The sequence below is a fragment of the Lactuca virosa genome, chromosome 5 (genome assembly GCF_052849685.1).
Source record: "Lactuca virosa cultivar CGN04683 chromosome 5, Lactuca_virosa_CGN04683_v6, whole genome shotgun sequence".
Lineage (NCBI taxonomy): Eukaryota > Viridiplantae > Streptophyta > Magnoliopsida > Asterales > Asteraceae > Lactuca > Lactuca virosa.
Genome location: NC_136430.1, coordinates 421,922,594 through 421,934,692, shown reverse-complemented (window position 1 = coordinate 421,934,692; position 12,099 = coordinate 421,922,594). Strand labels below are relative to the sequence as shown.

At 35.3% G+C, this 12,099-nt stretch overlaps 1 protein-coding gene across 2 annotated transcripts; it reads left to right on the top strand.

Annotated features, from left to right (window-relative positions):
• The first annotated feature begins 1,605 nt into the window (after positions 1 to 1,605).
• LOC145112592 (kinesin-like protein KIN-5D) lies at positions 1,606 to 7,855 on the top strand. Of its 2 annotated transcripts, none has more exons than XM_079048737.1 (22): positions 1,606 to 1,770; positions 2,235 to 2,457; positions 2,551 to 2,836; positions 2,921 to 3,397; positions 3,514 to 3,611; positions 3,688 to 3,844; positions 3,934 to 4,003; positions 4,101 to 4,177; positions 4,307 to 4,360; positions 4,469 to 4,549; positions 4,625 to 4,736; positions 4,812 to 4,898; positions 4,986 to 5,161; positions 5,687 to 5,848; positions 5,937 to 6,044; positions 6,142 to 6,300; positions 6,385 to 6,468; positions 6,564 to 6,769; positions 6,833 to 6,934; positions 7,016 to 7,125; positions 7,217 to 7,368; positions 7,455 to 7,855. In XM_079048737.1, exons 2-22 carry the CDS (start codon positions 2,300 to 2,302, stop codon positions 7,644 to 7,646), a joined length of 3,108 nt encoding a protein of 1,035 aa, XP_078904863.1. In that variant the 5' UTR covers positions 1,606 to 1,770; positions 2,235 to 2,299; the 3' UTR covers positions 7,647 to 7,855. The 2 variants fall into 2 exon arrangements, with proteins under 2 accessions (XP_078904863.1, XP_078904862.1); XM_079048736.1 differs by having other exon boundaries at positions 1,606 to 1,780.
• The last annotated feature ends 4,244 nt before the right edge of the window (positions 7,856 to 12,099 follow it).

Genomic DNA, 12,099 nt, shown 5'->3' with positions numbered 1-12,099 from the left:
TGCGTGTGATTTCTAATTAAAATTTTTGATTACAAAGATTTTTAGTTTGGTAATGTGATTAAAGATTTTTAGGTCGTTGATAGTTAAGATTTAGTTGTTGATAGATATTGAATATGAATTTGTCGGTTTATGATATGATTGTTGAAATCTTTTCTCATAGTGTGATAGTAATTACTAAACTCCGAATGCAATACTCCAATATTTAACTCTAATTATCTTCGTATGATTATTTATAGAATACATTATTTAACAAAAAATTATGATCATTTCTCGATATTTCCAAATTCCAATATAATAAATGATTTTTAAATTTTTTTAGTTCATAAGCAAGAAAGAAAAACAAGCCAAAGAGATGTTCTAAACAATTGCTAAATATCATTGAGTGCATCACATTGATGGGTCTTCCAATATGGTGAATAAATTTAATTCCGATAATAATAACTTAGAAAATATAATTTATGAAATATAGAAAAGTTAAAAGAAATATAAAATGAGAGTAATTTAGCATTTTTATGTTTGTTTGGATAAATATGATATTTTGAAAGATTATAAAAGATATAGATGATATTTTATATTTAGATTGGAGGGATATAATAGTCAATATATAAAAATAAAGACTTAAAGTTATTATAAAATGTTTAAAAATATTTAAAAAAAATAAAGATTTGGACAAATTTGATATTTTGACGGTTTGTAAAAGATAAATATGATATTTAAAAATTAAAACTATGATATTTTGATGTTTAAAAAAAATATAAAATAATTCTTTCCATTACAAATCATAGATAGGAAAACAGTTAATATAATCTTTAAAAAAACACATAAAACCAATCTAATGTACAACATTTTAACCCACTTCTTAAAAAAATTAAAAACTCTACAAACCATGACTTGTCATTGCCTCTCAACACAAAAAGAAAAGTTTAGATCGTTTGAAAATAGTCTTAGAGATTGATATAAGAGATATTGTCTTAAAGATTGATATAAGAGACTTTAAATACCTAAGTTTAAATAATTTTGATTGTAGTACAATCATTATTAAATATACACAAGCCATGTTGCCATGCCTACAAAAAAAATTATTTGTCATTAAATTTGTTTCATTCAATAACACGTGAATCCTGATTAATGTTGTTTTAAACCAACTAATTATTTGAAACATTAAACTTTGATTTCTCATAGATATTTTTTACTACTAGAGTCTTCGATCATTATTTTTGAATATCATCTATGAAAAATATGTAAAATATCATATCTTGCTAACATGACTTTCTTGATTTATTTTAAATTTTAATTTATGTTGCAAACATAATAATAAACATTACTTTTATATTTATGTTGAAATGACATGATGAACTTTTTATATACAAACATAATAATAAACTTTAATTTTATTATCTTTTATATTTCTATTATTATATTGTATTTGGTAAAAAATGCAAATCATAAAATTCAAATTTTGTTTTCTTTTTACCTAAAGTATATTTAGGATAACGGGCCATAACTTAAAAAAGAAAAACAAAAATCCCCGTCAACTTTAACGAGCTGGAGCCTCAAAATTCAAACGCCCCCGTAACGGCCATAATTTTTGAAGTCCCTTTTTCTTCATCATCTCACATTCTCACCTCATCTCTCTCTCTCTCTCTCTCTCTCTCTCTCTCTGTGTATGTATGTATATTTTAACCTAAAAAATCTCACCATTTCCATGAATTAACTCCATCTACACTGAATCTACCTCACTATACAACATTTTGAAGAACTTGACGACAGGTGAATTCAGGTTTCGCATATTTCGTCTACCTCCATTAATTGTTTTGGTCACTGTTTGCATCTTAGTAAATGATTCATTAATTGAGATTTGAATTGGAACGGAAATTTCTATAGATTTTCGTTTACCTTTCTATTTTCATCTACATTTTCTTTAATGTTTTTGGGAATCTTTTTCCAATGCACTGTGCTAGCTATTGTGTTTCCTGGAAAAACATTTCCAGCTTTGATCGAGCACGCACAGTTTTGATTTTTGCATTTTCATTGAATTTAAAGTTTGTTTTAGACTTAAATCTTTTTTATTGTATAAGTCAAACTATCATCTGTCGTGATCCAAACAATCTAGTGTTTTCTGCATACTAGCATTCTTCTTATTCAATTGTTTCTGAATATTTGTGTGTCCGCTAGTGATTTTTTTAGTTAACGAGAGATTTATTGGATAAATAGTTTTTTGTTTTGTTTTTCAGATTTGAATCTGGTTGACAGCGATTCATAGGCAAAAGTCGTGATTTGAAGAGCGAACTCTAGAGTTATGGAGAGGAAAGGAGGAAATACAGTTCCCAGTTCACCATCGCACACCCCGAGATCCACTGACAAGGCAGTAAGAGATCTCCGACATGTAGAAGGAAATATGAGTGGTAAACATGATAAAGAAAAAGGCGTGAATGTTCAGGTTGTTGTGCGTTGCAGGTGTGTACTTTTTCTCTTCAAGCATGCGTGAAATTGAATTTTGGATGTTACTCCATGAAAATGGCATCAATCGTTTTGTTTCAAAATTTGCAGACCAATGAATGCTGATGAGGAGAAATTGCATACACCCATGGTTATTACATGTTCAGAAAACAAGAGGGAAGTATGTGCAGTTCAGAATATAGCTAACAAGCAGATTGATAGATCATTTCTGTTTGACAAGGTCTTTGGTCCAAAATCCCAACAAAAGGACTTATATCATTCAGCAGTATCTCCCATAGTTTTTGAAGTTCTTGAGGGATACAACTGCACTATATTTGCTTATGGCCAGACTGGAACTGGGAAAACATACACAATGGAAGGAGGAGGGAGGAAAAAGGTATACACTTTTAGACACTAATTAAATGCAGACATTGTGTTTGTAACCCTTTTTTTGGTATAATACTAACTGTTTTCTGTTCAGAATGGGGAATTCCCAAGTGATGCAGGTGTTATTCCCAGGGCTGTGAAGCAGATATTTGACATATTAGAAGCCCAAAATGCAGAATACAGTATGAAAGTTACATTCCTAGAGCTATACAACGAAGAGATAACAGATCTTTTGGCTCTTGAAGAGGCTTCAAAATATCCCGAAGACAAATCCAAGAAACCCATAGCACTCATGGAAGATGGAAAAGGTGGTGTACTTGTTAGAGGCTTGGAAGAAGAGATAGTTTCCACAGCTGATGAAATATACAGAATCTTGGAGAAAGGTTCTGCTAAAAGACGCACTGCTGAAACCCTTATGAATAAGCAAAGTAGTCGTTCTCATTCCATATTTTCTATCACAATTCACATCAAGGAACGTACTCCTGAGGGAGAAGAGATCATTAGATGTGGAAAGCTCAATCTTGTTGATCTTGCTGGATCAGAAAACATCTCAAGATCTGGTGCAAAAGAGGTAATATATAAAAATCATGTTTTTGACCATTTTAAATCTCTTTTTCTATTTCTCCATCTTCTATCCATTAAAGGGTGTGATATTTCTTAAGTCCTTGTGATTTTTGATTGTTGCAGGGTAGAGCAAGGGAAGCTGGTGAGATAAACAAAAGCTTGCTTACACTTGGCAGAGTTATAAATACACTAGTTGAAAGATCAGGACATATACCTTACAGGTATCATTTTATTTACTTGTAAAAGATATTATTTGAATTTACTAATTTATAAACCCTAATTTGTTGTTAATGACAGGGATAGTAAACTAACAAGATTGTTGAGAGATTCATTGGGAGGAAAAACAAAGACATGTATAATTGCTACTATTTCTCCTTCTATCCATTCTTTGGAAGAGACACTTAGCACATTAGATTATGCCCATCGTGCAAAAAATATCAAGAACAAACCAGAGGTTGGTGTTGAGATCTGTTTGTTTAATTCTTGAAAAGCTTCTCCTTTTTCAACTTGTGATGACTGGACTTTCTTTTATTGTTGTTTTAGATCAATCAGAAGATGATGAAATCTGCAATGATGAAGGATCTGTATTCTGAAATTGAACGACTTAAGCAAGGTTTTGTGAAACACTGAAACACATCTATTCTTCCTTCTTTCCTAATCTTTCTCAATAAGGTAGAGCTCACAATTAACAATGTCATATACTTTAACAGAGGTATATGCTGCAAGAGAGAAAAATGGGATCTTTATACCAAAAGACAGATATCTTCAAGAAGAAGAAGAGAAGAAGGTCTGTTTCCATGAATTTGCATTTAGCCTGATATTCAAGTCATGTTCTTAAAGATGGGTTAAAACAATAGTGATCAACATTGAAGTTTTTAGTAATATTTAATTTCTTTGATTTTAAATATAAATACAGGCAATGGCTGAAAAAATAGAGCGCATGGAACTTGATTCTGAGTCAAGGGGCAAGGTATAAATAAACCAAGACATAGAGAATTTCCATCATTTTCTTGTTTTTATTAAAAAAAAAAGTTAAAAACACTGGTAATAAATAATGATTTTCTATCTTTGTAAACAGCAAATGATGGAGCTTCAAGAACTTTATAACTCTCAGCAGCTAATAACTGCAAATTTAACTGGAAAGCTTGAAAAGACAGAGGTATAATAAATATATAACCATTTCTTAATTTCATTTCCTTCATCTTAAAGATTCTCACACCTCTTTCCTTTACAGATAAAGCTCCAAGAAACTGAACATTCATTGTTTGATCTTGAAGAAAAACATAAACAAGCAAATGCCACAATCAAAGAAAAGGAATTTCTCATCTCCAATCTTCTTAAATCTGGTAACTCAAATTTTTCCCATTATTTAAAGAAATAAATTATAAGTATAAAACTGACCTTTTTTTTTAACATGACAGAAAAATCACTTCTTGAGAGAGCATTTGACCTTCGTGGGGAGCTTGAAAATGCTGCATCAGATGTATCTAGTCTATTCACCAAGATTGGTAACAAATCTTGAATTATAAAATAATAAAATAATGAAAATTTATTATCAGAACTGATATTAATTTTTATTTTTTATAATCTTATAGAACGGAAAGACAAAATTGAAGATGGAAACAGAATTCTTGTTCAACAATTTCAGTCTCAATTAACAAATCAACTAGACACCTTGCATAAGACTATAGCAGCTTCTGTAACACAACAAGAACAACAACTTAAAGGCATGGAAGAAGATATGCAATCTTTTGTTTCCACAAAAACCCAGGTATGTGCAAAAGACGAAAATGCCCTCATTGAAAATACCCAAGAAAACTTATTGGGCATATGCCTTATACACATGAGATGACATGGACTCACTCTTGATCTCTCGTTTGTGCAAAAGACAAAAATACCCTCATGGACATGGACATATATGAATATAGTCTTGCATTCTTGCTGTTCATTTCTCGTTTGTGCAAAAGACGTAAATACCCTCATTGAAAATACCCAAGCAAACTTATTGGGCATATGCTTTATACACATGAGATGACATGGACTCACTCTTGATCTCTCGTTTGTGCAAAAGACGAAAATGCCCTCATGGACATATGAATATAATCTTGCTCTTTATTTCTCATCTGTGCAAAAGACGTAAATGCCCTCATTGTGTATACCCAAGAAAGCTTATCAGGCATATGTTCTTTATACACATGAGATGACATGGACTTGCTCTTGATCGCTGGTTTGTGCAAAAGACGAAAATACCCTTATGGACACAAGAATATAATATATAATCTACTTTTTTTTGTAGGCAACTGAAGAGCTTAGAGGTGCACTAGAGAATTTAAAAACAATGTATGGTTGTGGTATTAAAGCTTTGGATGATATAGCTGATGAGCTTGATGGAAATTCAAAGTCAACATTTGGACTTTTAAATTCTCAAGTCTCCAAAAATTCTTCTGCTCTTGGGGAGGTATTTATATTTTATATTATACTTTTTTAATTTTTTTTTAAAAAAATCTCCAAGATTTTAAAATTGAGCTGTTTATTTGAATGTCCAGCTTTTCAAGGGTATTGCATCAGAAGCTGAAAAATTGCTTGATGATCTTGAAAAGATTCTCTACGTCCAGGAAAATAAACTGACTGCATATGCACAACAGCAAAGAGAGGTTAGATTTAGATTTTTTTTTTAAAGCACAATTTTTATTTTAAAAAAGAAAGAAATATCCAATTAAAGTAAGTTGCCATTTTTACCCTTATATACAGGCACATTCTAGAGCAGTGGAAACATCAAGATCAATATCCAAAACCACTATGAGCTTCTTTGATACTTTAGACATGCACGCAACAAAATTGACCAAAATCGTTGAAGATGGTCAAACGGTCAACGACCAAAAACTATTTGACTTTGAAAGAAAATTCGAGGTAATAAAATTCGTCTTTTTTACTTATTAAAAAATACAAATCTCTTGGTTTTCTCATTCGATAATAAATTAATAATACTATCAGGAATGCGCTGCAAATGAGGAAAAACAACTTCTAGAAAAAGTCGCAGAGTTGCTTGCAGTTTCAAACGCTAGGAAGAAAGAACTGGTAATTCTTGATTTTATTATTATTTTTTTTTTCAAAAATACATTTACGACTTTAAAAACTGTAACTTTTTATTTATTTATTTTTTTATTTTGTAGGTTAGAACAGCAGTGGATGGTTTACGAGAGAGCGCAGTTAGTAAAGCTAACAAATTCGAGCAAGAAATGTCAACAATGAAAGATTCAAGCTTTTGCATTAGAAATGAGTGGAAAAATTACAATGAAAAAGCTGAATCCAATTATCTTGAAGACACTAATGCAGTTGAAATTGGAAAGAAACATCTTGATGAGATTCTTCATAATTGGTATGTGTACTTTATACCGTTCCTTTATACTGTGTTGTGTTAACCTTTCATTAAAAATTACAGTTTGGAAAGGACGAAAATGGGTTCACAACAATGGAGTAGTGCGCAAGAATCCTTGCTTGGTTTAGAGAAGAACAATGTTGCATCCGTGGACGAAATTGTTAGGTAAAAAGAAAATTACCGTTTAAAAAAATTAACCTGTTAAAAAAATTACTGTTGTTAAAAATAAAGTTTTAACTTTTCCAGGGGAGGATTGGAAGCCAATCAGATTTTACGATCACGATATTCATCTGCAGTGTCATCTGCAGTTGATGACACAAACGTGGCAAGCAAAAACCTTCTTTCCTCGATTAACCGTGAGTTTTATTTATTTTTAAATTATATTTTGTAACTAAATTTTCATTTTTTCACAACAAAAACAAAATGTTTTATTTTTTATTTTTTCAGATTCATTACAACTAGACCATGAAGCACGTGAAAATCTGGATTCCATAATTGTTCCTTGTTGTGGAGAACTTAGAGAATTGAAAGGTGGACATTACCATAAGATTGTAGAAATTACCGAAAATGCTGGAAAAACACTCTTGAATGATTACACGGTTAGTCTCGTAAATAGCAATGTACTTTTTTTTTTTTTTTTTTTTTTTTTAAAGAAAAGTTATTAATGTTTATTATTATTAAAAAGGTTGATGAACCAACATGCTCGACACCAAAAAAGAGGCCATTTAATCTACCGAGTATTACATCTATTGAAGAGCTAAGAACTCCATCATTTGAAGAGCTGTTGAAATATTTTTGGGATTCAAAATCTTCTTCTTTGAAGCTACCAAATGGAACCACAAGAGATTCTCGGCTTCCGCTTACTGCTATTAATTGAGATATAAATATATATATATAAATATATGTACAGATAGATTTAAATTTAGGATTTGAATCTGGAGTGTACCTTTTTTAGGGGGTTGGACAAATTGGATTTAATTTTTTATATTCTTTTGTGATCTCGTATTTGTAAGAGTTCATAATTATGATTGTATTGGTTTCATATTGCTCGATATGAGATTTAATATTTGAAGTGCGATTTGTCGATATCACCTGTTGGAGAAGAGATGATATGGAGTCATGAATAAGTTTTGAATCTTTTGTTTATTTTGTTTTGAAGATGCCAGCTGTATTTTTAGGTATCGTGGCTCTAATTAATACTCAAACAAAAACCCAATTTTATTTTGAAGATGCGAAGACCAATTTCAAAAAAAATTCCTAACTCAATAAAACATGTTACAAAAACAGAAAACAATAACAGCGGAACGTAACACACAGTAGCAATGAGAGAATGTATATGCAATTAGAATTGTCAGGATCTTCAAGGAAGATGTTTAACTTTTTTGACTTCATCGGCAGCAATGGACAAAGTGGTTGGAGCTTTTGGGCTCGTCAGTCCATCATCGGACAGGCGGTGATTCAACTGTTGGGTTTACTATGGTGGTGGAGTCCGGCATTTTAGGGCGGAGTTGAATTGACGGTTGTAGTATTTGAAGATGCAGCAAATGCGTTCTACATAAGGCTATTCGGTATAGAGCACCTTTCACGCGTAAAAACTGATTTGGGGGGGTGGGGGGGGGTGTTCCACCTGTAAACACCACCCCAAGTTATAGTAGGTATATCTACCTCTTTTCTTTTTCTCTTTTTCTCTATCTTCTTCACTAATGAACACCATTTCCTCAACCTTGTGTTATGAAATGGTTTGGTGATGATGTGGCTTGTATTTCATATGTGAGGATACCGGATGGCTCACCGGTGAAAAGGTAGTGAAGAGAAAACCATGTCATCGTCTAACTATTCCACAACCATTTCACTAGGTTGTGAAAATGATGTTCTGTAACATTCATAAAAATCATGCTAAATTTAAACTTTTTAAAACATTACAAAACCAATGATTATTACAAAACTTGTTTCCAAAATAGTTTAGTGTCAAAATATCCCAAAATCAAATCATAAACAATAGGAGGTGTACGATCAACAACTGTAAACCCAAAGCTTAGTGAGTTCCCCCAAAATGCCAAGACACACATAAACATATACATAAACACAAACAGCATACTATGGGTCCAATCAACCACCGGGGTGAAATATCCCCAGGCCCTCAACCATCGGGTTGGAATGCCAACATACTATAGGTCCAATCATCCTCGGGATGGAATACCCCAGGCCCACAACCATCGGGTTGGAATGCCCTCATACTATGAGTCCAATCATCCTCGGGATGGAATACTCACGGCCCATAACCATCGGGTTGGAATGCCCAGGTCTATTGGCTCTCGCACAAAGCAGATGAGCCTCAACCGCTAATCAACATGTGCACATATATCAGATAATCACATAACAGTCTATAGTCAAACAAACCGATCTAACCGATCGTACTAGCATAACATCATCCTATCTATCAGGATACTGATCTAACATATCATAACAACATAATACCATCCTATCTACCAGGATACTAATCTAACAGCTCATACTAGCATAACATATCAGGATAACAATCTAAAAGGGTCGGCCTTGGTGCCTTGGACCCTTGAGCATAATGAGGAAACTCACCTCACAGATGTCGAACTGTAAAGATAATGCAAGACTATCGAATCGCAGCCACAAACTCAACCACCTGTCATCACCATAGGACCAAGTCCATCAGAATCCCATTTACCAAAATGCCCTCAGAAGTCAACTGGTCAACCCATGGACAATGTCAAAGTCAACGGTCAAGGTCAACAGTCCATGTTGACCCGGCTCGTCGAGTACAATATACTGACTTGTCGTGTTCCTCCAGAACTCACAGAGTCATAAAACCCTAGTCGACTCGCTGAGTTTCCAGGCAACTCGTCGAGTTCAAGCGTGTCCAAAAGTCGGGAAAACCCCATCTGACTCGTCGAGTCGTCTCATTGACTCGCCGAGTCCATGCAGAAACCATCCTCATGCAATCTTCATCCGACTCGTCGAGTTAACCATGCAACTCGTTGAGTCCCTTCAGTCCATTACCCATTCAGACGATTTTAAGCCACCCCAAAGCTCCAAATTGCAGATCTAGCTTCCTAAGGCACAGATTCCACGTAAAGTTGCAAACTTTACGTGCATGCAAGGTCTTAAAGGCTTAGAATCATCAATACCAAGTCTAGAATGAGATTTATGATAAGTTGAGATGTCCATATGAATTAAATCTGAGAGCTTTATGCATTTGGGGCCTGGAGAAGTCCAGATCTGAAGCCTTGTTCTTGTGACAAGCTCAAACCCAAGGTGGCTCCTTTAAACCCTAAGTGTCCAAAGAAGAGATCTAAGTATAAAAGGGTAAAGGTACACGCTTTTTACCTCAGGCTAGCTCCCAAAACGATGTAGATGGCAGATCCACATCCTCTTCTTCAATCCAAGCTTCTAAATCTTTGAGTTCCTTTAAAGAAAGCACTAAAACACACTTTAGCTCCTCACACACTTAAGAATAAGGTCTAGATCGATTAGGGTTTCCTTTTGGCCATCAACAAGTGATAAGGGGGCTGAAGGAAGGGACTTAAGGTCCTTTAAATAGGGTGCAAACCCTGAAATTAGGGTTTTCTCATTTCAGCTCCAACTCGTCGAGTTGGTCACTTAAATCCCGCGGTCAAACCGGTCCCTACCCGACGAGTTAGGGCATTCAACTCGTCGAGTAGATCCTCCAAAATGAACATAAACTTGTAAAGCTTATACCTGGGAGTCGGGGTGTTACAATTCTCCCCCACTTGAACTAGACTTCGTCCTCGAAGTCCGCTGCAGTAAACAATTTGGGGTAGTGCTCCCGCATCTCAGCCTCCGTCTCCCACGTCCACTCGGATCCTCTCTGATGCTCCCATTGCACCTTTACCCAAGGTATCTGTAACATCCGGATTTCCAGGTATCATAATTTAAGTATTTATTGTTGAGTTAAGAAGAGGGACTCGACGAGTCGACGCCTAAACTCGTCGAGTAGGATCGCGACTGCTGACTAGGATTAATGAATGGACTCGATGAGTCGGCGAGTCAACTCGACGAGTCCGCGCTGTGGACATAAACCCTAAATCTTCGGGCATGTGCCCTATTTAAGGGTCCTTATGGCCCTCATTGCGGCCACACACCCACTTGAGAAACCCTAACGAACCAAAGAGCATAGAGAGCGAGGGAATGAGCTAATTACATCACCTTTAGTGCATTCTTGCAAAAAGGAAGGAGGTGATTCAAGCTAGGCTGATTGAGGAGCTTAGACCTACTATTACTTCATCAAAGGTTGTTGTTTGAGGTATGAATCCATGCCTATTTTCGTGTATTTAGTAGATCTCATGAATCTAGGGTTTCTTTGCCCCTTCTTTAGTTGGAATATGGGGCATGTGGAGTCCCAATGAGGAATAGACTTTAGATCTGGACCTTGAGAGGTCCAGAGAGCCCCAATCATCCAGCTTTATGCAGTCCCATAAGAGTTTTGAGTCTAGGTGTCCATTTTAAGTGTTATTTCATCAAATAGAGCCATATGTGCGATGCATGAACATAAAGTTCAGACCTTTACGTGACTTTTGGGTGTTAGAAGGTCAGATTTATAAGTTAGAGAAACAGATCTGACCTCAAAAGGTCGTTTGAGCTTTCTCATGGAGGAAACTCGCCGAGTCCATAAGAGGACTCGACGAGTCGGATTGTGTTGCACCACGATTCGTGATCAGCGGTAACCCGTCGGGAGAAAGGGTAACTCGACGAGTCGAGTGAGGCCTTAGGAGGATTCAGAGGACACGCATGGACTCGCCGAGTCACCATAGTGCACTCGACGAGTCTGGTCAAAGTTGGACCGTTGACTGGAAGTTAACTTTCGTTGACTTTTAGGGTTTGGTCAACATTTGGACATTTGGATCATTGAAGGGGTAAAATGGTCTTTTCCCCTTCTAAGAGATTATAGGAAGGGATTTGTCTAGCCTATGAGAATCGTTGTTAATTAGAGGTAAATTACTTTATGTGATTAGGCGGAGGCTAGATCAGTGATTCGAGTTCGAGACTTTTCGAGGTTACCCGAGGTGAGTCTTCTCACTATACATTACCTAGAGTGGTAACTATGTGCATACCGGAGGGTCTTATGTGTTATGTGTATGTTTGAGTTTATGTGCATTGTGATATATGTATGCTATGTGTTATATAGACCGGACCAGAGGGTCCCACGATTTAGACCGGACCAGAGGGTCCAACGATTTAGACCGGACCAGAGGGTCCAACGAGTTAGACCGGACTGGAGGGTCCAACGAGCTACGGGACTGGAGGGTCCCGCTGAGACACATTGGCCAGAGGGTCAT

Bases quoted from the DNA above. Each gene is read 5' to 3' on its own strand.
- LOC145112592 (XM_079048737.1), top strand. From the start codon at position 2,300: ATGGAGAGGAAAGGAGGAAATACAGTTCCCAGTTCACCATCGCACACC. The intron at 2,837-2,920 runs GTATACACTTTT...TTTTCTGTTCAG, and splicing joins AAGGAGGAGGGAGGAAAAAG to AATGGGGAATTCCCAAGTGA. The intron at 4,550-4,624 runs GTATAATAAATA...TTTCCTTTACAG, and splicing joins GAAAGCTTGAAAAGACAGAG to ATAAAGCTCCAAGAAACTGA.